Source organism: Lynx canadensis, chromosome X (genome assembly GCF_007474595.2).
Source record: "Lynx canadensis isolate LIC74 chromosome X, mLynCan4.pri.v2, whole genome shotgun sequence".
Taxonomy (NCBI): domain Eukaryota; kingdom Metazoa; phylum Chordata; class Mammalia; order Carnivora; family Felidae; genus Lynx; species Lynx canadensis.
This window is the reverse complement of record NC_044321.2, coordinates 69,664,967-69,691,424: the sequence shown is the minus strand read 5'-3', so window position 1 is coordinate 69,691,424 and position 26,458 is coordinate 69,664,967. Positions and strand designations below refer to the sequence as shown.

Sequence of the window (26,458 nt, the reverse complement as noted above, 5' to 3'; positions counted from 1 at the left end):
TTAACATTTTCTTTTATGTCTTAATGGAAAGACCTCAAGTATAATAATTATTGCCTAATAACTCCTTAAGGATGCATGGTCAGGTAGCCCTCGAATGAGAGATGACCTGGAACTCTATCCCTGCCATGAATGACAGTGAGCAAGTCACTTTTCTCTGGACCAGTCCCTTTATCTGTAAAATGAGTTAGATGGGCTCTGTAGTAATCACCCAGTCTCCTCCCCTGTATATAACATGCTTTGACTGAGTTAATAAAAGTACTTAGAGGAGTGCCTGGGTGGTTCAGTTGGTTGAGTGTCCGACTTTGGCTCAGGTCATGATCTTACTGTTCGTGAGTTCAAGCCCCACATCGGGCTCTGACAACTCAGAGCCTGGAGCCTGTTTCAGATTCTGTGTCTCCCTCTCTGCCCCTTTCTCTCTCTCTCTCTCTCTCTCTCTCTCTCTCTCTCTCTCTCTCTCTCAAAAATAAACATTAAAGAAAAACGTTTAAAAAAAGGTACTTAGTACTTTTTCCTTAATATTTATAAATAAATTATCCTAAATTGTTTTATATGCTCAAATATAGACCATTCTTATATATTGGTTAAACTTCAGTCCCAGTGAGAAATCAAAAAACTTTTGAACAACTTGAATGTGTTTACTTTTATGGATATGAATGGAATAGCAAAGTGTCTACTTACACTACTCATTTTATTATTATTATATTAGACCTCCAATTCTCCAAGGAATGTTTTTTTGTTGTCCCTCTTGGTTGTTTAAGATACAGCCATTTTGGATTCTGTTTGTGATTCTCTTCAAAATTTATTCCAAGCCATAATTACTTCCTTAGTAGTAGAACAGTTTTTAAATTTGACCTGCATTTATAGTATTCTTGATATCTACAATATTCTCACTATAGTGTATTGTTTAAATGATCTTTAAAAGTTTTGGGGCGCCTGGGTGGCGCAGTCGGTTAAGCGTCCGACTTCAGCCAGGTCACGATCTCGCAGTCCGGGAGTTCGAGCCCCGCGTCAGGCTCTGGGCTGATGGCTCGGAGCCTGGAGCCTGTTTCCAATTCTGTGTCTCCCTCTCTCTCTGCCCCTCCCCCGTTCGTGCTCTGTCTCTCTCTGTCCCAAAAATAAATAAACGTTGAAAAAAAAAATTAAAAAAAAAAATAAAAAAAAAAGTTTTATTCAAGAGATAGCCAATACTTAAAAATTGTAAATTCATACCTTCACTAATAATTACCAAATTTATAGTAAGTTTTTGCATTTTTAATAAAAATCCCATTCTGTCAAGTCTTATAGTCTCTATAAATAAATAAAGCTAGCATTGATTAAAGTTGACTCTAGCTAATTTTTCTTTTCCAAACACTACCTTGATGTTCAAAATCAAATACTCAAGAGAGTAGCAGGAGGTAGTTTGTCAGGACTTAAATTTAAAGAGAGGGATAATTTTTTGAGGGAAGAATCTTGAAGTTATATTTAGATATATCCAGCTTAAATTTCTTTCTTTTCTTTTAATATTCATTTTTGAGAGAGAGAGAGTGCATGTGAGAGTGGAGAAGGGGGCAGAGAGAGAGGGAGGCAGAGGATCTGAGGCAGACTCTGCACTGACAGCAGAGAGCCTGATGTGGGGCTCGAACTCACGAAACCAGATCATGACCTGTGCCCCCAGCATATATTTCTTTTTAGGAATCACGGTTGACTAAACAATTGTTTATTCTAAGTATAATTAGAATATCAATAAAGAAATCAGCAAGAATTTACGTTTGTCTCCTTATGGTATTAGATTACCTCCCTCTCCCTCTTTTTCTATTTGGTATATTTGTCATCCCCTTTCATGTAGTTAAGAACTACTCATGCTTGAGGTCTAAGGTATAAGTTTATTTTCTGATCCCACAGACTACATCAGAACCCTTTGCTAGCCCCCTGAGTCAGGTCCCTTTATATGATTGTTTGTAAGTTCTGTGTAAGAAAAGGCACAATCTTTCTACTATATGTCCAGAAGCTAAGCACGTTCTTATCACCCATTACACTCGTAGCTATCTGTTAAATGAATGAATGAATATTAAAAACTGATAGTCTTTTTGGTGCTTTTGTTCACCATTCATTAAGGAAAGCTATAGAAACATAAATGATCATAGCATTGAGTTCAGTATGGTGATTACATGTCAAAGTAATGTACAAACTTTAAGAGAAGAAATCTAAAATATGTAACCATACTTACTTTCAGCTAGATCTTATTTTTCTTTTTTGTTTAATTTGCTTTTCCTGAGAGCCACATTGACTGTGCTCTTTTTGCTATATTATCCATTGGCTCTGCTTTTTAATTTTCAGAGGACGTAGGTCTCAGTAGTCTTTTCTATACCCTGTCACTTAACTCTAATACTGAACCCCTGTGTTAACTGTTTCTGTGAATACCGAATGCTCTTGTTGAGTAGCTTTATTTTTCTTTGCAGCTGTGCTGTGTAAAACTCCTATAAAGTGGATTTGGCCATTTAGCAGTACAATATTTGATACTAGGGTAAGGTATGGATGACCTTGGACCAGATATGTCTGTAACCAGTAGTCTGAATCTAATTACTTCAGCAGTGTTCTTTTGTACTTCAGCTGTCTCACGTACTAGAATTCCTGCTGTGACTATTTCTTAGAGTTATCTTTTTCCTGATGTCAGGAATAACTATACGTGTTATATCTGTCCCAGATACTCAGAAGTTAGTAATAAATAATATGTTAGAGCAAGTGTGAGGTACTTATCTTAACTACCATTGGTCATTGTAGGAAAATTGCTGAATTTCTTGATTTTAGCATTTCTCATTTGCAAATGGTAGCGGTAATATTCTATACATTTAACCTCCAACCTCCATGCTAGTTGCTATGGGAATAATGAAATGAGTAAAACATGGACTTTGCCTTTGTGTACGAAGAGAGAGGTAAACAGTGCAGACTCTAAAGTCAGATAGACCTGGATCTATATTGTGGCTTCCCCCCCTTACTAGCTGAATGAGCTTTAAAAGTTATTTAACCTCTCTGTGCTCCAGTTTCTGTATAAAGTGGGACATGACAGTAATACCTTATTGGGTTATTATGATTATTAACAGATAAAGCAGGTAGAACCATTTGTTATACACAGTAAGAGTTCAATACATGTTAACTAGTTGCAGTTATTACTTTAATTGGATACTTTGGAATCCCATGGAGAATATATATCCTGAAGATCCTTTTGTGCCCACGCTAAGGAGTTTGGACTGTAATTAGTGGGTAAATAACAAGATTAGGTTTGCTACTTTATTAATTCTGGCATTGATTTGGAAGAAGCACCTTGATGGTAGGAGATTGTTTTGCCTCCTAAATCAGAGGTTCTGATTCTTTGTTTTTGTCTCCACAGTGTTCACATGCACAAAATGCTTCCATTGTTCAGCCGTCTATGCAACAAGTATTAGTTGTTTTCTGTGTCCCATGCATTAGGAATATAGCCGAGAACAAGACAATTATGGTCTTTGTTATTATGGAGGTTAAAGTCTACAGGAGGACATTAAAGAAAAAATAAATTTATGAAATAATTACACATTGAGATCTTTTTACTCTGCAGATCTAGCTCTGTTCCTCCCTGTGAAAAGCTTCAGTGGCTTTATATCACTTCAGAATAAAGTATAAGACCCTTCAACATGACATGGGAGGCTTTGGGATCTGGCCTGTGCCTGTTCATCTCTCTTTCCTCCCTGCTTCCATTTTACTGTCATTTAACACTGAAATGTTTGTGGTTCCCTATACTTTTCTTACTTGCCTCTGTATCCCTGCAAATGCTGCCCTTCTACTTGAAATATTCCTATTTGCTTACTTAACTAGATATCATCCTTTAAAAGCAGCTAATGTTGGGGTGCCTGGGTGGCTCAGTTGGTTAAATGTCTGACTTTGGCTCAGGTCATGATCTCATGGTTCATGGGTTTGAGCCTTGTATCGGGCTCTGTCCTTCAGATTCTGTGTCTCCCTCTCTCTGCCCCTCCCCCACTTGTACTCTATTTCTCTCTCTCTCTCTCTCTCTCTCTCTCTCTCTCTCTCAAAAAATAAACAAACATTTAAAAAATCTAAAAAATAAGTAAAAGCAGCTAATGTTATCACTTTCTCTGAAGAGCATTCCTTATACTCCACCTTTCCCCCCCACTCCCCCAAGCTGAGTTAGATACCTTCCCTTAGTACTCTAATGATGTCCTCTTCTCATTTCTTATCCCTGGACTTGGGATTTGTCTTATAATTGCCTTCATTATATTGGGAGCACCTTAAAGATAAGATTTTTTGTTTAATTTTTTTTTAACGTTTATTTATTTTTGAGAGAGAGAGAGAGAGAGAGCATAAACAGGGAAGGGTCAGAGAGAGAGGGAGACACAGAATCCGAAACAGGCTCCAGGCTCTGAGCTGTCAGCACAGAGCCTGACTCAGGACTCGAACCCACGAACCACAAGATCATGACCTGAGCTGAAGCCGGATGCTTAACCGACTGAGCCACCCAGGCACCCCAAGGATAAGATATTTTTATTCTTATCTCTTAGAACAGTGCTTAGCACATGATTGTTATGCCATCATTTACATCAAACAAATGAACTACTGACTCTTAGTAGTTCATTATCCTATTAGACTTAACACGCATCTTAAGGCAGTGTAGTAGAGATGGAGAGAAGAGACTGGTTTCAAAAAATCTTTGTAAGTTGGAATCAAAATTAAGTAGCAGATTAGATATAGGAAGAGAGTTTCTAAGCTAGGGAAGCTAACCACCAGTCGTGTCATTACATGAGATTGGTATTCCAAGGGGGGGAAAAGGTAAGGAGTCATGATGAACTCAGTTTGGGGTATGCTAGGTTTAAAAAGGGTTTGGAGTCTGTCTAGAAAGAAATAGATATTAGACATTTAAAAATATGGATACAGAGCTTGGGATTGGTCAGAGCAAAGAGCCATAGATTTTGGAGTTACCTGTTAATGGTGTCTGAGACGACTGGAATGAATTTTCACCCAAGAAAGATGAAAGATAAGCATTTTGAAATAGTTTCCTTGAAGAGGTAACATTTGAACTAATGTGTTTTAGAAAGCATGGAAGGGCATAGTGAGCAGAGAATTATTTTACTTCCATCACTGATTGGGATCTTCTGATATCATTAATTAATGTATTTTTCTCTTTATTATTTCATGTGATTTCTGCATTTTATCCTATAATTAGGATATTAAAATTTTTTTAACATTTATTCATTTTTGAGAGTAATAGAGACAGAGCATGAGCAGGGAAGGGGCAGAGAGAGAGGGAGACACAGAATCTGAAGCAGGCTCCAGGCTCTGAGCTGTCAGCACATGGCCCGATGCGGGGCTCAAACTCACAGACTGTGAGATCATGACCTGAGCCGAAGTCGGACGCTCAACCGACTGAGCCACCTAGGTGCCCCTGTAATTAGGATATTAATTCTGAAGATCACAGAGATTGGATACCTGTTGTGGTATATTTCTCTTCTGGGCCAAATTCTACATAAAGTTTTCATCTCGCTGAGCATTTTTCCTTATCATTTTTCTCTATATGTTCTCATGTCATTGAACCAAAAATTGAATAACTGTTGTGATTTGTTGATTTAGAAAACTCACCTCTAGAAATGTTCTGTCTGGCTTAAGTGATTTTTATGGTGATCATTCTTATGATGATTCTTATGACAAGCTTGGTCCTTATGTCTATGTAATTGAGCACTCCTATCATGTCCCTTCTCAGTGTACTATTTCTGAGGCTCAGCAAGGCCCTCAAGTAAATCCAGAATGCTGTTAATCTTTAATGGCTTCCTCAGGTTTATGTGGGAAGAGTTTTAATGTCTCTGGCAACACTGTTTCATGTTACTGTTTTCCATTACTTAAGTATCATCTAATTTTTTATATTCATCTTTATAACACGAAGTCTAAGTATAGGTCCCAAATTAATATTTCTTTCTTCGTTGTTCCCCTAATTAGGCCTACTACCTTATAATAAGTCAAGTATCTGGGGGGAAAACAAATTTTATTCCTTAGTTAAACATTCTTTGGTTTGAACAGCCTTGCTCAGGCCTTAGTACTTCATAGTGAGACTATCAGGTGAGTTGTGTTACCATCATCTACCAGACTGGGCATATATGACCATCACATCAGTTTCTGCAGAAATCATATTATTATTATTATTATTTTTACATTTATTTATTTTTGATAGAGACAGAGCACAAGTGGGGGAGGGGCAGAGAGAGAAGGAGACACAGAATCCGAAGCAGGCTTCAGGCTTTAGGCTCTGAGCTGTTAGCACACAGACTGATGCAGGGCTCGAACTCACAAACCACGATATCATGACCTGAGCTGAAGTCAGACACTTAACCGACTAAACCACCCCGGTGCCCCTGTCACTATTATTTTAAATGTTTATTTTTTTTTAATTTTTTTTTCAACGTTTTATTTTTATTTTTGGGACAGAGAGAGACAGAGCATGAGCGGGGAAGGGGCAGAGAGAGAGGGAGACACAGAATCGGAAACAGGCTCCAGGCTCTGAGCCATCAGCCCAGAGCCTGACGCGGGGCTCGAACTCACGGACCGCGAGATCGTGACCTGGCTGAAGTCAGACGCTTAACCGACTGCGCCACCCAGGCGCCCCTTAAATGTTTATTTTTGAGAGAGAAAGAGAGCATGCAAGTAGGGGAGGGGCAGAGATAGAGTGGGGGACAGAGGATCCGAAGCAGGCTCTGTGCTGACAGCAGTGAACCCAATGTGGGGCTCAAACCGTGAACTGTGAGATCATGACCTGAGCTGAAGTTAGACTCTCAACTAACTGAGCCACCTAGGCACCTCTATTATTATTTTTACTTTAGCAGTAGCTCTTGACTTTTCTCCACCTAGCACAGCCTAAAACTACAACAGTAATGGTGGCATGCTTGATAGTGATTCTCCGTTGGGATTTGGGAGTTTATCAGAATCTCCAGGGGTACTTATAATTTGAAAAAGTCCCCCAGGTGTGATTCTGATTTGCTCCCTCTTCCTCCTCCTCCTCCTTCTCTGAGAATCTCTGTTTCATCTAGAAGCTTCAGCATAAATAGGCACATTTAGTGGTATATTATCCTTGCATAGATGAACTCCCTAATCCCCCACACCTCCCCTTTGAGTGGTCCCCAGTAGTTCTTTCTAATATCATGACTTATGAAACTAGTGTCTACCTGTTACCAAGGTTTAGCTACCACCGAAGCAGCCCTTTTAGTGTTTGGAAGCCTGCAAAACAAGGGAGCCTCTACTAGCTTGAAGGCCAGGTTTAATTGTGTGGTTTATTTAAATGGGAGCCTTTTGCAAATGCTTACTAGAGTCCAGGATTTATATTAATACCATTCTCCCACCCCCATCAATTTCATTCCAATATTTTACGATGAATATTTTCAAATCTACACCAACGTTGAGAGAATTTCAGGATGAATACTTGCATAGCCACAATCTAGATTGTTAATCTAGGTATAACATGATTAAGCAAGTAGATTAAAATGTTAATTGTACCGAAATATTCATCCCTCTGTCCATCTGTTCACCTTTTTAAGCATTTCATGGTAAATTATAGGTATCAGTACAACTTCCCCTACGTACCAGCATTTCATGGTAAATTATAGGTATCAGTACAACTTCCCCCACATACCAGCATTTCATGGTAAATTATAGGTATCAGTACAACTTCCCCCACATACCAGCATTTCATGGTAAATTATAGGTATCAGTACAATTTCCCCTAAATACCATGGCATGTCTATCATTAATAAGAGTTGAATATTTATTTATAGCTTTTTCTTTTTGATGTAAAATTTACATGCAGTGAAGTGCCCAAATCTTAAGTACTCATTAGCAGAGTTTGGATAAATGACATATGTGAGTAACCCAAAGCCTTATCAAGATATAGAAGATTATAACACCCTCTTTTTTTCCGCCCAGATTATTCCCTCTTGACTTCTATAGTTTCTGACTTAAAGGTAAGAAAAAGGCTTGTCAGTGCTTGTAGGACAAACAGGGATCAGTGTTTAAGGATGGATCAGTACATTTCTCTTTTCCATTGCCTAAAGTACCTTGTGTTTTAAATTGTATATGCATGTTTTAAAGTAGGATACTGAGTAAATAACTTATGTTTTCAGTTTTTAAATGATTATTTTGGGAAATACTGTATCTAAATATAAATACCTTATATCTATTTAGTTAAGTATTTTATAAGTCAAAAGCTCTAGTTTAATGAAATGTGAAGAAATATGCATAGAAACATAAGTGGGGAAGAGAAAGGAATAAGAGGTGAGATGGGGAAAAATCACATAAATAATAACGTAATATAATTTACACTATGTATTAATGTGTGGCTAATTGATTATATATTATGTATATCTAACATCATGATATAGTCTATCCTGAAAACAGTGGTATGCCATTTATTCAAGAATATCAACATATAATAATCTGCCTTTAGGAAATACACATTAAATTCCTCTCACTGTTGGTCTTCGGTGTTTTTCATTTTATTTTTAATGCCTTTATATCTGGTAAATATCTCTTATTTGGCTTATTTTTAGAGTAATGTAACATACTTTAATGTATATCAGTACATTTCAAATATGGTATAAGTTTTAAATCATTTGCTTGCATTTTATGAAGAGTAACTGATAAATGTATTTCTAATAATTCTGGTTCCAAAAGGAGAAGCTTTGACAAAAGTAAATTGTGATATTTTCATAATAAAAAGATATGGCAAACATGCAGGCATTTGCATATCTTTCCTGAAATATTGTATACTGGGTTTGTCAGTGCTGGTAAGTCCATTTCAAGGATGTTTCCCTTAGTCCATTAGTTTGGATAATGAGCCCTATAAAGTACATTTATAACTTGTGGCACTGCAAGGAGAAGGATTCTAATTTTCATCCTTTTATCTAGACACATTGAAAGAAGGTCAATAGAGGGTTCTATATGATTCATTGTCCCAACACATATCAGATGACAGAGACCTGATAATCTCCATGAATAAGTGTTTTCCTTGTTTAGAAATAGCACTTGAAAGGAATCTTTCTGTGATTATCCTTTGAGGTAAAGTGGAAACATTAAAAGAAGCTTTATCCCTCTTTTTTTTGTTTGTTTAAAACATTTTCACATGTGTGACCAGATAGCTATTGTTGAACAAAAGATAAAGCAACACTTAACAGAAAAATTAAAAACCTTTAGTGGCTTTTACAGACTGAATGATGTAACAAGATATTTGACCAATTTTTCTTTCCTCCTTTTTCTTAGATTCATTAAGGAAAAAAAAAGTCTGTTTTCTAAACAAAGGAAAAGCTTGTATGTTTCTAAACATTAGAAAGCTTATACTTATAGTGTAATACTTGTACTAACAATATTCTTAATGGAATTCAAAATAAATATTTAAATTGTATTCCATGCTTATGGTTTAAACACTTCAAAATAGCAACAAGAATATATATTCTGTAATTTAGTGTCAATTTTATGTCAAAATGTGAAATTGTATACTGTATTAAAGGGTTTATTAGATTCAAAATTATAGCTGATATTTATTTTTTTAGTTGTGTAATCATTAATGAGAACTTTTTTGCTATGTTTATCTTCTTTGTAGATGTAAAGCAGTCATAGATCAGTTTGGTCAGAGAATAATTTCTAAGCATTTCCTTGTGGAGGACAGTTACTTTTCTGAGAACACATGCTCACATGTACAATACCGGTAAGGCACCCCTCCATCCTCCGTCCAAGGGATGGTGAAACATAGGAAAATTTAGCTGTGGTGATTATATTGACACTTCTGTATGTCTGTGTCCTTCAAGTTAGATGCAAATGTATACCAAACCAATAATATATCCAATATGTCTGCTGTTCTCTTATAGAGTCTGGTTGTAGAGGAGTACAGTCTAATTTTGACTCCTTTGCATCAGCTGGGGTTTGTCTGCAGCTCCTTTCGCAGGCCAAGGAAAGATTAAAGCAGAGCTTGACTTGGTTTGGGGAGGTGACACTTTTATCACGACTTAAATCTTTGAAACATGCCTTCTGGTAGTTATGTAACTATAAATGAAACTTATCTGTGGAATCTGAATAACTGATTAACTGTTTTGTGCGTTACAGGCAAATCTCCAGGTCAGTCCTGATTACAGATAGATCTGTACTAAAAGCGGATTCAGATCAACAGGTAATTTTAGTTCTGTACTTTTTAATAAATATTGCTACATTAATTTATACAGTAATATGTATAAATTAATATTGGTGAAATAAAATGTATTAAGCCATAAACTGATGTATTTAATGCATTTTTTAAAATACCTAATGGCAATTCTGTAATAATCTTGGTTTTTAAAGATTTTCTTCTAGCAGAACAAATAATTGCATCCATTACATAAGGTAACAGATTTAATCTATGCAGACTAAATCCTAGTTTTGACAGCTAGTCTCTGAAATTGAAAATATATAGTTATGGGAAGAAGAAGAGAAACCCCAGACAATACATTTAAAACTCTTGGAGGAAAATGCTTATGGTAACCAACCCGAGAGCAATGGTGGCAATCTCACCATTAGGCCTGGTGTGAATGAGTACCAGCACACATCTGGTTCTGATACTTCCTCATCACCATTGTTCCTTTCAGTACCTTTTTCCTTCTCCTCACTGCCTGTTCTCTAGGAACATCTTTATGCATATGATTTTTCCTCAGTTTGTATTCTTAAATTCCAGAAGTATGCCCCCTTCTTCTGATCATATCATGCAGTGACTGATAAAATCAACTTACTTATTAGTTTCGTGTAACTCTCAGACCTTTTCTACGTGTTACTGCTAAACATAGGTTCCAAAAATTCCTTAACTTAGAAGTTTTCTGATTTAAAACACATCTGTTTTGCATATGAGCATAAATATTTTCTATTAATGATTGTGTAAACAATGAATTTCTTTTACATGCCATCCAGTGTTCTGAGATCTAAAGAGACAGTGCTAACCAAGATAGGATCTCTTCCCTCATAACTTGCAGTCTGAAAGATACACGTATAGACAGATGAATAGCAGCTATAGTTCAACATGACAAGTGTGAACAAAGACTGGTACAGCAGCTATTTTAGTGCTCATCACACTCTTCTGTAATTGCCAGTTGACTTGTGTATCTTCCAGTAAACTATAAGCCTTGTGAATGTGTTGAAGAGTGACAGAGAGGCAGAAAAATGAAGAGAGAAAATAGAGACAGTTCTGTAGAAGCTGAACTGAGAAGAGTAGGAAACAGGAAGTGATTCCTGAAGAGAGATGTGGAAGTGAAGAGGGCTTTTCTTTTCTTTTTTTTTTTATGTAGATTTTTATCTATATTATCTTCAAGGAGTTTTATACTTTTGTGTTTTACATGTAAGTCAGGGGGATCCTGGGTAGCTCAATCAGTTAACAGCCCAATATTGGCTCAGGTCATGATCTTACAGTTCATGAGTTCGAGCCCCGTGTCGGGCACTGTGCTGACAGCTCAGAGCCTGGATCCTGCTTCGGATTCTGTGTCTCCCTCTCTCTCTGCCCAACCCCACTCACACTCTGTCTTTCCCTCTCAAAAATAAATAAATGTTAAAAAAATTATGTCTGTGATGCATACTGTGTAAATTTTGGAAGGATATAAAATCTGTGTATAGATTTATTTTTTTTTTAATTTATGTCCAAGTTAGTTAGCATGTAGTGCAACAATGATTTAAGGGGTAGATTCCTTAATGCCCCTTACCCATTTAGCCCATCCCACCTCCCACAACCCCTCCAGTAACCCTCTGTTTGTTCTCCATATTTAAGACTCTCTTATGTTTTGTCCCCCTCCCTGTTTTTATATTATTTTTGCTTCCCTTCCCTTGTGTTCATCTGTTCTGTGTCTTAAAGTCCTCATATGAGGGAAGTCATATGATATTTGTCTTTCTCTGATGAATTTGCTTGGCATAATACCCTCTAGTTCTATCTGCATAGTTGCAAATGGAAAGATTTCATTCTTTTTGATTGCGAAGTAATACTCCATTGTATATATATACCACATCTTCTTTATCCATTCATCCATTGATGGACATTTGGGCTCTTTCCATACTTTGGCTATTGTTCATAGTGCTGCTATGGACATTGGGGTGCATGTGTGCCATTCAAACAGCATACCTGCATCTGTTAGATAAATACCTAGTAGTGCAATTGCTGGGTCATGGGGTAGTTCTATTTTTAGTTTTTTGAGGAACCTCCATACTGTTTTCCAGAGTGGTTGCACCAGTTTACATTCCCACCAACAGTGCAAAAGAGATCCTCTTTCTCCACATCCTCACCAACATCTGTTGTTCCCTGAGTTGTTAATGTTAGCCACTCTGGCAGGTGTGAGGTGGTATCTCATTGTGGTTTTGATTTTTATTTCCCTCATGATGAGTAATGTGGAGCATTTTTTCATGAGTCGGTTAGCCATTTGGATGTCTTCCTTGAGGAAGTATCTATTCATGTCTTTTGCCCATTTCTTCACTGGATTATTTGTTTTTGGGGTATTGAGTTTGTTAAGTTCTTTATAGATTTTGGATACTAACACTTTATCTAATATGTTGTTTGTAAATATCTTCTCCCATTCTGTCAGTTGCCTTTTAGTTTTCCTGATTGTTTCCTTTGCTGTGCAGAAGCTTTTTATTTTGATGAGGTCCCAATGGTTGATTTTTGCTTTTGTTTCTCTTGACTCTGGAAACCTGTTGCGTTAGAAGTGGCTGCGGCCAAGATCAAAGAGGTTTTTGCCTGCTTTCTCCTCGAGGATTTTGATGGCTTCCTGTCTTACATTTTGAGTTTGTTTTTGTGTATGGTGTAAGAAAGTGATCCGGGTTCATTCTTCTGCATGTTGCTGTCCAGTTTTCCCAGCACTTCTTGCTGAAGAGACTGTCTTTATTCCATTGGATATTCTTTCCTACTTTGTCAAAGATTAGTTGGCCTTATGTTTGTGGGTCCATTTTTGGGTCCTCTATTCTGTTCTATTGATCTGAGTGTCTGTTTTTATACCAGTACCCTACTGTCTTGATGATTTCAGCTTTCTAATACAGCTTGAAGTCCGGGATTGTGATGTCTCCTGCTTTGGTTTTCTTTTTCAAGATTGCTTTGGCTATTCGGGGTGTTTTTGGGTTCCATAAAACTTTTAAGATTATTTTTTTCTAGCTCTGTGAAGAAGACTGGTGTTATTTTGATTGGGATTACATTGAATATGTAGATTGCTTTAGGTAGTATCAACATTTTAACGATATTTGTTCTTCCTATCCAGGAGCAGGGAATTTTTTTCCATTTTTTTGTGTCTTCTTCAATTTCCTTCATAAGCTTTCTATAGTTTTCAGTGTATAGATTTTTCACCTCTTTGGTTAGATTTATTCCTAGGTATTTTATGGTTTTTGGTGCAATTGTCAATGGGATCAATTCCTTGATTTCTCTTTCTGTTGTTTCATCGTTGGTGTATAGGAATGCAACTGATTTCTGTACACTGATTTTATATCCTGCGACTTTTCTGAATTCATGGATCAGTTCTATCAGTTTTTTGGTGGAATATTTAGGGTTTTCCATATAGAGTATCATGTTATCTGCGAAGAGTGAGAGTTTGACCTCCTCCTGGTCGATTTGGATGCCTTTTATTTCTTTGTGTTTTCTGATTGCAGAGGTTAAGACTTCCAATGCTATGTTGAATAACAGTGGTGAGAGTGGACATCCCTGTCTTGTTCCTGACCTTAGTGGGGAAGCGCTCAGTTTTTCCCCATTGAGGATGATATTAGCGTTGGGTCATTCATATATGGCTTTTTATGATCTTGAGTTATGGTCCTTCTATCCCTACTTTCTTAAGGGTTTTTATCAAGAAAGGATGCTGTATTTAGTCAAATGCTTTGTCTGCATCTATTGAGAGGATCATATGGTTCTTGTCCTTTTTTTATTCATGTGATGAATCACATTGATTGTTTTGCAGATATTGAACCAGCCCTGCATCCCAGGTATAAATCCCACTTGGACGTGGTGAATAATTTCTTTAATGTATTGCTGTATCCGGTTGGCTAATATCATCTTGAGGATTTTTACATCCATGTTCATCAGGGAAATTGGTCTCTAGTTCTCTTTTTTAGTGTGGTCTTTGGTTTTAGAATCATGGTAATGCTGGTTTCATAGAAAGCGTTTGGAAGTTTTCCTTCCATTTCTATTTTTTGAAACATCTTCAAGAGAATAGGTGTTAACTTTTCCTTAAATGTTTGGTAGAATCCCCCTGGAAAGCCATCTGGCCCTGGACTCTTGTTTTTTTTTTTTTTTTTTTTTTTTTTGGAGATTTTTGATTACTAATTTGATTTCCTTACTGATTATGGGTCTGTTCAAATTTTCTGTTTCTTCCTGTTTCAGTTTTGGTAGTGTATATGTTTCTAGGAATTTGTCCATTTCTTTCAGATTGCCCATTTTATTGGCATATAATTGCTCATAATATTCTCATTATTGTTTTTATTTCTGCTGTGTTGGTTATGATATCTCCTCTTTCATCTTGATTTTATTTATTTGGGTCCTTTCCTTTTTCTTCTTGATGAAACTGGCTAATGGTTTATCAGTTTTGTTAATTCTTTCGAAGAACCAGCTTCTGGTTTCATTGATCTGTTCTGTTTTTTTGGTTTCGATAGCATTGACTGCTGTTTTGATCTTTATTATTTCCTGTCTTCTGCTGGTTTTGGGTTTTATTTTCTGTTCTTTTTCCAGCTCTTTAAGGTGTAAGGTTGGGTTGTATATCTGAGACCTTTCTTCCTTCTTTACGAAGACATGGATTGCTATATACTTTCCTCTTATAACCGCCTTTGCTGCGTCCCAGAGGTTTTGGGTTGTAGTGTTGTCATTTTCCTTGGCTTCCATGTACTTTTAATTTCCTCTTTAACTTCTTGGTTAGCCCATTCATTCTTCAGTAGGATGTTCTTTAGTCTCCAAGTATTTGTTACCTTTCCAAACTTTTTCTTGTGGTTGATTACAAGTTTCATAGTGTTGTGGTCTAAAAATACGCACCGTATATTCTTGATCTTTTTGTACTTGTTGAGGGCTGATTTGTGTCCCAGTATATAGTCCATTCTGGAGAACGTTCCATGTGCATTGGAGAAGAATGTATATTCCACTGCTTTAGGATAAAATATTTTCAATTTATCTGTTAAGTTCATCTTCTCCAGTGTGTCATTCAAAGCCATTGTTTCCCTGTTCATTTTCTGATTAGATGATCTGTCCATTGTAAGTGGGGTGTTGAAGTCCTGTACTCTTATGGTATTATTATCAATGAGTTTCTTTATGTTTGTGATTAATTGATTTGTGTCTTTGAGTGTTTCCACATTTGGAACCTAAATGTTTACAATTGTTAGGTCTTCTTGGTGGGTAGACCCCTTTATTATTATATAATGCCCTTCTTCATCTCTTGTTACAGTCTTTATTTTGAAGTCTAGATTATCTGATATAAGCTTAACTGCTTTGGCTTTCTTTTGTTGACCATTAGCATGAGATGGTTCTCCATTCCCTTGCTTTCAATCTGAAGGCGTCTTTAGGTCTAAAGTGGGTCTCTTGTAAACAGCATATAGATGGATCTTGTTTTCCTATCCATTCTGTTACCCTGTGCCTTTTGATTGGAGCCTTGAGTCCATTGACGTTTGAGTGAGTACTGAAGGCTATGAATTTATTGCCATTATGTTACTTGTAGTGTTGGAGTTTCTGGTGGTGTTCTCTGGTCCTTTCTACTCTTTGTTGCTTTTGGTATTTATTTATTTACTTACTTATTTACTTACTTACTTACGTACTTATATATTTCATCTTTTCTCCCCTCAGAGAGTCCCCATTAAAATTTCTTGCAGGGCTGGTTTAGTGCTCAAGAACTCATTAATTTTTGTTTGGGAAACTTTTAATCTCTCCTTCTATTGTGAATGACAGCCTTGCTGTATAAAGAATTCCTGGTTGCATGTTTTTCTGATTCAACACATTGAATATGTCCTGCCACTCCCTTCTGGCCTGCCAAGTTTCTGTGGATAGGTCTGCTGCAAACCTGATCTGTCTTCCCTTGTAAGTTAAGGACTTTTTTCCCTTGCTGCTTTCATGATTCTTTCCTTGCTTGAGTATTTTGTGAATTTGACTATGATATGCCTTGTTGATGGTCCTTTTTTGTTGAATCTGATGGGAGTCCTCTGTGTTTCCTGGATTTGATGTCTTCCTTTCCCCAGGTTAGGAAAGTTTTTTGCTATGATTTGCTCACATAACTCTTCTACCCCTTTTTCTCTCTCTTCATCTTCTGGGACCCCTATGATTCTGATGTTGTTCCTTTTTAATGAGTCACTGATTTATCTAATTCTTAAATCGTGCTCTTTTGCCTTAGTCTCCATCTTTTTTTCTGCTTAATTATTCTCCATGAGTTTAGCCTCTATATCACTGATTATCTGCTCTGCCTCATACATCCTTGCTGCCATGGCAACCATTCGAGATTGCAGCTCAGTTACAACATTTTTTACTTCATCCTGACTAGGTTTTACTTCTTTTACCTCTGTAGATTCGGGTTCTAATCTATTTTCAATCCCATCTAGTATTCTTCTTATTGTGATTCTAAATTCTGGTTCAGACATCTTGCTTTTATCTGTGTTAGATAAGTTCCTGGCTGTCGTTTCTTCCTGCTTTTTCTTTTTGGGTGAATTTCTTCGTTTTGTCATTTTGAAGAGAGAAAAGGAATTAATGAGGTAAAAAATTTTTTAAATTAAAAAAAATTAAAATAAAAAAATTAAAAACAAGAAACACACACACAAAATGAAATAAATGATGCTATATCCTAGGTGTGCTTTGGTGTAGGTGTTGAAAGGGGCTTGATAGATTAGAGATAAAGTGGAAGAAAAAAAATGCAAATCGTTTGAAAATTTGGAAAAACATATACACTGAAATAGAATAAAATGAAATGGTATAAGTAAAATAGAGTTTGAAAAAATTTACACAAAATAAAAAATATAGTAGAAAAAATTTAAAGAAAAATATTTTTAATAAAGATTGAAAATAAAAATATTTTTCTCTTTCTGAATTCAAGAAAAAAGAAACGAAAAAGAGAAAAAAAATTTGAATAGATCGACCAGCAAACAGACTGAAATACAATTGAAATTACTTCTTTTTCCCCTAGAAGTCATACTGTGATGTGACTTATAGTCTGTAAACTAAGCAGGCCAAGAGACTTGTGTTCCTGAAAGGGGAGGTTGGCCCAGTTGGTGGAGCTTGGTGTAATGGTTCCGTTCTCCACTAGATGGTGCTGCTTAGCTTACTTGGGTTTATTGTTGTGGTGCTTGTAGGTGTGTATGTGCATGTGTGGGAGCAGTGAAAATGGTGTCTCCCAGCTACCCAGTCTGTAGTATCGGAACTCTGTTCTCACTGAGCAGGCAATCGTGCACCCATCCTTTGTATTCATCTTCCATCCACTCTCCGCTTTTACATTGTCCGTGACCAAGCCCCAGGCAGCACCTCCCTGTTGAGTTTTATCTCAGATGCGGCTGTTTTTCCCAACCCCTTACTTCTGAGGCACTGCAGCTTTGATCCGTTCTGCCCCTCTGCAGAAGGGTCTCACCTAGCAAATGGCCAAGTGCCAGCCACACCAAGTAATGTTCACGGGACCCTGCTGCTGCCGATGCCCAGAGAATGTGGCTGGGTGCCAGTCTTCCCCAGAAAAAGTTCACGCGATCGTGTGGCAGCAGCGTTTCAGGGATTATGGCAAATCACAACATGTATCTGGCACCAGGCTTCACCCCCAATGACCTTGTTCCAGCACCAGCATATGTGGTTATTCTCCCGGGTCTACTGGGGCCTTTGCCTGTGGGGGAGCCATACAGCCTCAACCAGATGTCCTCCCAGCTTGGGAACCACCTCTCCCCATGTGGCCTAAAGCCCCCTGGACTTCACTCTGCTCCCAGGGATTTGCCCTTCCCACCAGAGCACTGCCAGGTACCGAGTTGTGGAGTTTTAGACTCTGTGCTCCCCCTGTTTATAGGGTCTTAATGGAATTTAAGCCCTCTCCTTTCTCCTTTCTCCTTTCTCCCTTTTCGTTCAGTCCTTGCGGCTTTTGTACTATTCCACTTTCTCTCCAGCTGTTTTTGGCGGGGGGGGGTCCTTTTTCCCGTACTCCCCCCTTCCCTCCCCCCCCCATCTCTGTCCTCTCTCTGCAAGCAAAAACAGCTCCCTGCTCTCTGTGGCTTGTCTCTCCCCCAGTCCACCTCTCTGCGCTGCGTACCTGCTGAGTTGTGTGGTTCACGTTGTGCAGATTGTCATGTTAATCCTCAAATCAGTTTTCTAGGCGTGCAGGGTGGTTTAGTGTTGATCTGGCTGTATTTCATGGACGCGAGACACAAAAAAAATTTCCATGCTGTTCCGCTATCTTGGCTCTTCCCTATCAGGCTTTTCTTCTTCTTTAAAGAAGAAAAGTATGTATTTCTTTAAAGAAGAAGTGGATATTTCAACTGATGCTGTGGAGGTAGTAAAAAGGGAGGGAGAGTTTGAAGATATCCAGGAGAAAAGGAAGATAACTGATGCAGCAAGGTCCAGGTAAAGGTGGGGAGTATGAGATTCAGAGAACAGGTAAAACCGTTGACCTTAGAGGGGATGTGAGACACTTGCAATAAGAGGATGAATGGAGGATGTTTGTAGGTCTGGGAGTTTCCATCTAATGGAATCCATTTACTCTTTAAATTATGAAGTGAGGTCATCTCCTGAGAATTGAGATGTAAGTGTCGGGAACAGGTCAAAGCTCAAGGAAAGATATACAGTAATAACTGTGGGGAGTTGGAGTATGGCCTCTCTCATTGTCAGATGGCTGCACAGTGTTGGTTGCCGAATTGAGCCTGGTGGTTATGGGTGTATGGTGGCATTAATCTGCCCCTATCCTTTCAGCTCTTCCATTCTCTTACCCCACTTAATCTTCTCAGCGATCTGTTAAGAGACCTACAATTCCTTGTCCTCTCCTTTTCCTCCTAGTTTACCATTCTTCCCTCTTCCTTTTTCATGTCCTGGTCCCCGTGGTGGATTTTCTGAACTGCCCTTCCCCCAACACCTTCAATTCCTATGTAGCCATGTTCTTCCACTGTACCCACAGAGGAAAATTTTGTCTCTGGATGAGTCTGTAATTTACATCTGGATCACAGAAGGATACTTGAGAAAACCACACATCCACACAGACTGGCACTCCCACAGAGTCAGGGTTGCCAATCTCATTCAGCTAGACTGTTGCTACCACCAGTTAGTTTATCCACTGGTCTCGGATAGCTCCCTCTCCCATTCCTCTCAGTGCCTAGTCCAAATCTTTACTGTTTTACCCTCCCTCCTCTGTCTTAGCTCTTTCACCTCACCCCTCACTTCACTGAGAAAAGTAAGGCCCTACTAAGCAAAATGGCCCTTGACCTCCTGCCCCACCACCCACAACTGATATACAAGTACAGAGAGTAATGACAGGGCTCCCCTCCTTGTCCAAGGCCAACCCCATTCATAAGTGCTCTTGATATACACACATGTGCACGCACACACACCACCCTGCATCTGTGTCCTGTCTTCTGCCTTTCCCTGCTACTGGTACCTTGCCTTCAACCTATATACATGTACTAGTATTTTGTTCCAAAATTAATATTAAAAAAAAAATCTCCTTTTGCCCCCATCTCTAATTGTATCCCATCTCTCCCCTGATCTCATCAACATTTTCAAGACAGTGTCTGTACTTGCTCCCTCCAGCTCCTTACCTCTCATCCATTTCTAGACCAGCCTGGCTTTTACCTCCACATTTCTACCACAATTTTTCTTGCTAAGTTTATTGATAACTTTATAATGGTCAGGAGCATAGGACAGTTTTTTTTTTTTTCTATTAGGTCTTTTCTGGTACATTTGACAATGTTGATTATTACCTTCTTCTTGAAACTCTATACTCCTTGGCTTCCATGATACTGTGCTCTCCTGGTTCTCATAACTCTCTGAATAGTCCATCTCTGCTTCTTTTATGGGCTCTATCCTCTTAAATATTGGGGCTCCCCCAAGTTCTCACTTCAACCCACATTATCTCTTGCTCTATGCACACTTGCTGCTGGACTCCATGTACTTACATAGTTCCAACTCTGCATAAATGTTGGTGACAGCTACTTCTTTATCTCCCAGGAATGTTGGTCAAACTTCTTGCTGGACATCTATCCCAAAGTCCCCTCAAATTGAACATACTCAGAACTTAACTCACCATTTTCCCTCTCAAAACTACTTATCCAGTGTTCCCTGCCTTCATGAGAAGCACTGATGTCCTTCCAACTAACAATTTCTTCCTCCCATCTCTGGTATCCCCTGAGCCTCCAGGTCCTCTCATTGTACTTCCTTGAATTGGCTCCAATATGCTTTTCCTCTCAGTTCTTATTCTCACTCCTCTGGTTTCAGAACTCATCTCTGCCTTGTAACTGGTTGTTCCTCCTCTCATCTTGTCTCCTTCAGATCCATCCTCTAAAGAGCTATCAGAGTGATCAGTCTAAAAGTGTACATTTATACTTCTCTTTGTTTCCTATATTGGCTTCTTTCCTCTTTGTGAATTTTGAAGCATATGTGATGAACCTTAAAGAGAGGAAAGGGTAGGTGTAAGTCTAGGTAAATTTTATGAAAGTGGTACTAGAGAGTTGAGGGTATTCCCTTTTGATGGCTTTTCCTAATCTCTATGAGTTTTAAGACAGTTACCTTCTCAGAGTTCAAGACACAGAAGGTACTGTGGTCGGGGTTACTGATTGTATTTAAATTTTTAAAAAATTAGACATTATGGTTGTAGGAAACAAAAGAAATATAGGCATACCTCAAAGGTTTTGGGAGTCCAGTTCTAGACCACCGCAGTAAAGTGAATGTCACAATAAAGCAAGTCAAATGATTTTTTTTTTATTTTCTCAGTTCATATAAAATTATGTTTACACTATACTGTGGCCTATTAAGTGTTCAGTATAGCATTATGTATAAAAAAATGTACTTACCTTAAAAATACTTTATTTCTAAACAATCCCAACTATCATCTGAGCTTTCAGTGAGTTCTAATCCTTTTGCTGGTGGAGGGTTTTGCCTTGATGTTGATGGCTACTGACTGATCAGGGTGGTGGTTACTAAAGGTTTGGGTGGCAGTGACAATTTCTTAAAATGAGACAACAATAAACCTTGCTTCATCAATTGACTCTTCTTTTATGAATGGTTTCTCTGTAGCATACAATGCTGTTTGATAGCATTTTACCCACCATAGACGTTCTTTGAAAATTGGAGTCAATCCTATCAAAATTTGTTGCTGCTTTATCAACTAAGTTTATGTAGTATGTAAACCCTTTGTTGTCATTTCAACAATCTTCACAGCATCTTTGTCAGAAGTAGATTCCATCTCAAGAACTACTTTCTTTGCTCATCCATAAGAAGCAACTCCTCTGTTGTTAAAGCTTTATCATGAGATTGTAGCCATTTAGTTACTTCTTCAGACTCCACCTCTAATTCTAGTTCTCTTGCTGTGTCCACCACATCTGCAGTTCCACTGCAGACTCCTCCACTGAAGACTTGAACCCTGAAATTCATTCATGAGGGCTGGAATCAACTTTCTCCAAACTCCTGTTAATGTTGATATTTTGAACTCTTCCTGTGAATCATGAGTGTTCTCAATGGCATCTTAAATGGTGAATCCTTTCCCGAAGGTTTTCAAATTACTTTGCCCACATCCATCAAGGGAATCACTGTCTATGGCAGGTATAGTTTGACAAAATGCATTTCTTACATAATAAGACTTGAAAGTCAAAATTCCTTGTGGATCCATGTACTGCAGAAAAGATGTTTGATAGGTAAAGATAGGATTGAGTATGTAGAAAGGGAGAGGCTAAGACTTGAAGATCCCAGGGAGCAAAGCCACATCTTTTAAAACAATGCTGGAAACATCCATGAGAAAAACTCCCTCAGGCGTAAAGTTTTTCTTAAGAATGTAACAAATACCACCTACTCCCCCTTCATGTTTCCCTCAGGAATAAACAACTCATCACCAACAGGTATCTTTTTTTTTTTTTTCCTAAAAAGAAACCAAAAAGAAGAGGAGGAACAGACCAAAACCCTATAAAATAAAGTTGCTTGCTTATACTCAGGGGTATTCACTTTCAGATGCCCCCTCTCTGTAGAGAGATCTTTCATACTATTCTTACCTTCTGATCTTACACTCTGATAAACTTTTGCCTGCTGCTCATTTTATTCTGTGTCCACCTCCTCATTCTTTGAATTGGCTAAACAACGAGCCCCTGGCATTGAGGTATTTATTCTGCAAAATGTGTTAGCAAGCATGAAAACAACATTAATCTTGTTGTACATCTCCATCAGAGCTCTTGGGTGACCAGGTTCTTTGTCAATGAGCAGTCATATTTTGAAAGGAATCTTTTTTCTGAGTAGTAGGTCTCAACAGTGGGCATAAAATACTCAGTAAACTATGTTGTATCATCCAGGCTTTCTTGTTCCATTTACAGAGCAGAGGGAGAATAGATTTAAAATAATTCTTAAAGGCCCTAGGATTACTAGAATGATAAATGAGCATTGGCTTCAACTTAAAGTCACCAGCTACATTAGCCTTTAACAAGAGAGTCAGCCTGTCCTTTGAAGCTTTAAAGCCAGATGTTGACTTCTCTTCTGTAGCAATGAAAGTCCTAGATGACATCTTCTTCCAATAGAATGCTATTCAATATCTAGAAAATCGGTACTGTAGTGTAGTCACCTTCATGAATTATCTTAGTTACATCTTCTGGATAACTTGCTGCAGCTTCTTGATCAGTACTTGCTGTTTCACCTTGCACTTTTTTAAAAAGTTTAAATTCAAGTTAGTTAACATACAGTGTACTTTTGGCTTCAGGAGTAGAGCCCAGTGATTCATCTCTTATATAGGACACCCAGTATTCATCCCAACAAGTGCCTTCCTTAATACCCATCACCCATTTAATCCATCCCCCCCACCCACCTCCCCTACAGGAACCCTCAGTTTGTTCTCTGTATTTAAGAGTCTCTTATGCAAAAGGGTTCCCCTATCTCCACATCCTCACCAACATTTGTTGTTCCCTGTGTTAATTTTATCGTTTCTGACATGTGTGAGGTGGTATCTCATTGCAGTTTTGATTTGTATTTCCCTGATGATGAGTGATTTGGACATCTTTTCATGTGTCTGTTGGCCGTCTGTATGTATTCTTTGGAAAATGTCTATTAATGTCTTCTACCCATTTCTTTACTGGATTATCTGTTTTATGGGTGTTGAATTTGATAAGTTATTTTTGACACTAACCCTTTATCCATTACGTCATTTTCAAATATCTTCTCCCATTCCATAAGATGCCTTTTAGTTTTATTGATTGTTTCCTTAGCTGTGCAGAAGCTTTTTATATTGATAAGGTCCCAATAGTTCATTTTTGTTTTTATTTCCCTTGATTTTGGAGACATGACCTGAGGTCGAGGTCAAAGAGGTTGCTGCCTGTTTTCTCCTGTAGGATTTTGATGGTTTTCTGTCTCACACTTTAGGTCTTTCATCCATTTTGAATTTACTTTTTGTATGGTGTAAGAAAGTGGTCCAGTTTCATTCTTCTGCATGTTGCTGTCCAGTTCTCCCAGCACCATTTGCTAGAGACTATCTTTTTTTTTTTCATTGGATACTCTTTCCTGCTTTGTCAAAGATTAGTTGGCCATATATTTGTGGGTCCATTTTTAGGTTCTCTATTCCATTGGTCTAGGTATCTGTTTTTGTGGCAATACCATACTGTCTTGATGATTATAGCTTTGTAATACATCTTAAAGTCTGGAGTTGTGATACCTCCAGCTGTGGTTTTCGTTTTCAACATTACTTTGGCTATTTGGGGTCTTTTGTGGTTCCATACAAATTTTAGGATTGTTTGTTCTAGCTCTGTGAAGATGCTGGTGTTATTTTGATAGGGATTGTATTGAATGTGTATAGATTGCTTTGGGTAGTATTTGTTTAACAATTTTTGTTCTTCCAATGAGCATGGAATATTTTTCTATTTTTTTGTGTCTTCTTCAATGTCTTTCATAACCTTTCTATAGTTTTCCACATACAGATCTTTTACCTTTTTGGTTAGGTTCTAGATATAGCATTTTTTTTTCAATGTTTATTTATTTTTGGGACAGAGAGAGACAGAGCATGAACGGGGGAGGGGCAGAGAGAGAGGGAGACACAGAATCGGAAACAGGCTCCAGGCTCCGAGCCATCAGCCCGGAGCCTGACGCGGGGCTCGAACTCACGGACCGCGAGATCGTGACCTGGCTGAAGTCAGACGCTTAACCGACTGCGCCACCCAGGCGCCCCTAGATATAGCATTTTAAAAATACATCCTAACAAGTTATTAGGTCTTTGATCTCTGTAGCAGGGGTTTCTCTGCTGTCTTCTAAGACTTTTTCAAGCCCAGCTATTAGTATTATGACTGTTGTTCTAAATTCTTGTTCAGATGTATTGTGTATATCTGTTTTGAGCAATTCTCTGGCTGTGATTTCTTCTTGACCTTCCTTTTGGGGAGAATTCCTCTATCTTGTCATTCTGGCAGTCTGTCTTTTATGTGTTTTAAAAACTTTTTATGTGTCCTTCACCTGAGACAACTGCTATATTAAAAAGGGACCGTACAATGTCCAGGCCTGGCACTCCAGGAAGTACTTCTGTTGTATGTTGCATGTACTCTGCTATTGGGTTCTGGCTGCCCAGTCCCACTGATCAGTCCTCTGCAGAGCTCCTCCTTGCTTGCAATGATGGAGTGTTTGGACCTTTAACTAGGTGTGCTTTGATTTCTTTGTTGAAGTAACCCTGGAAAAAAAAGGAGGTGGGGGGAGCCTGATGCTATAAAAAGAGAACAATGAAAGGGGAGAAAAGAAAACCAAATAGAGAATTAAAACCTATAAGGTTGATTCCAAAGAAAGAGAAAGGAAAAGAAAGAAGAAAAAAAGCAAAAGAAAAGAGAAAAGATGGAACCCGAGTAGAATTAAAAAGCCTGATCAAAAAATATATATGTCTGTATGTGTGTATGTATGTGTAGATAGATAGCTAGATAGTGTATATATGTGTAGATAGATAGATATGACAAAAAACAAATCAGAAACCATAAACCTGATTCGAAAAGAAAACAGAGAGGGAGGAAAGCAAGAAAGAAAAAAGAAGAAAATAAAAGGTTGTCTGTTGGTGCCTGAGGCTGGTGGCTGTGTTGGTCTGGAGGAGAGTCTGTCTACATTGAGTAAGTTAGTCTTGCTCTAGTAAGTGAGCATTTGCTAGGCACGGAGGGGTATGGTTTGTTCTAAGCGTGTACTGCCTCCACTGGTGACCGCTGTGCTACTCTCTTAAGTCCCACTGTGTTGGTGTTAGGAAAATTTCTGTCACCCCAATCTCTCCTCCCGACTGGGCTCTCACCCCCTGCTGTTCAGGCAGCCCTCACTGAATAGCGAGGGCAGTCAGCTTGCCCTGCACCATTATTCTCCTGTGGCTTCCCCTTGGCACTCTGATGGGATTCAAATCCTGAAGTCTTAATGGACCCCGAATGGTGCAAATCCAGATCCACTCCCCTCCTCCAGGGATCCTACTGCTGAAAGGCCTTTGGCTGGCACCTGCAGAGTATTTTGTCCTTGGGGAGGCAATAAAACCTGTTTCCAAATAATCCAGGAAGGGTACTATTCTTTCCCAGTGCACACTGGAGATCATTACACCATGCTGTGCACTCCAGGGCCAGCTACCCACTCCCCAAGAGTGTGTGCATTGCTCTACTCTCGAGAAAGTCATGCACTTCCAAAACCTTTGAGTTTCAGCTCCTAAGGTTATGTACAAAAGAGAACTGACACTCTCCATACTTCTCATTCCCCCCTCCATAGTCCATAGAGGTTTTCCTCTTGTGCTAACTTGATGCCATAATTTCACAACCCCTCTTTCTTTCTCTCCCTTTTATCTCTCCACAGAAAGGGTTCCCTCCCCTCTGTGGCTATGCTGGTTTATTTCCCTCATTTCATATCCACGCACCTCACTCCTGCTAAGCTGTCCACCGTCCAACTGTGGAGATCCTTCTGCTGCTCCACAGATCAATTTCCTGGGTTTTCCAAGTGATCTGACCTCAAAACAGCTATGTTTAATGGACAAAGAAAATCCCGGTCCTCCTACTTCTCCATCATCTTCACCTTGCACTTTTATGTTACGGAGATGGCTTCCTTCCTTAAGCCTTCTGAACCAACCTTGGCTAGCTTCACACTTTTCTGTAACTTTCTCACTTCTCTCAGCCTTCATAGAATTAAAGAGAGTTAGGGCCTTGCTCTGAATTAGACTTTGGCTTAAGGGAATGTGGTAGCCATTTTGATCCAGACCACTGAAACTTTCTCCATATCAACAATCTATCTCTTTACCTTTCTTACATTCTTATGTTGAGTAACACCTTTTACTTCCTTCAAGAACTTTTCCTCTGCATTTGCAACTTGGCTGTTCAG

General features: G+C 38.5%; 1 protein-coding gene across 2 annotated transcripts in view; it reads left to right on the top strand.

Annotated features, from left to right (window-relative positions):
* The window catches only part of CHM (CHM Rab escort protein), a 272,466-nt gene that overhangs the window by 166,638 nt on the left and 79,370 nt on the right, over positions 1 to 26,458 (top strand). For both annotated transcript variants that reach the window (XM_030305231.1, XM_032592095.1), the window contains exons 10-11: positions 9,605 to 9,709; positions 10,105 to 10,168. In XM_030305231.1, coding sequence (XP_030161091.1) covers positions 9,605 to 9,709; positions 10,105 to 10,168 — 169 coding nt within the window. The remainder of the gene's footprint in view (positions 1 to 9,604; positions 9,710 to 10,104; positions 10,169 to 26,458) is intronic.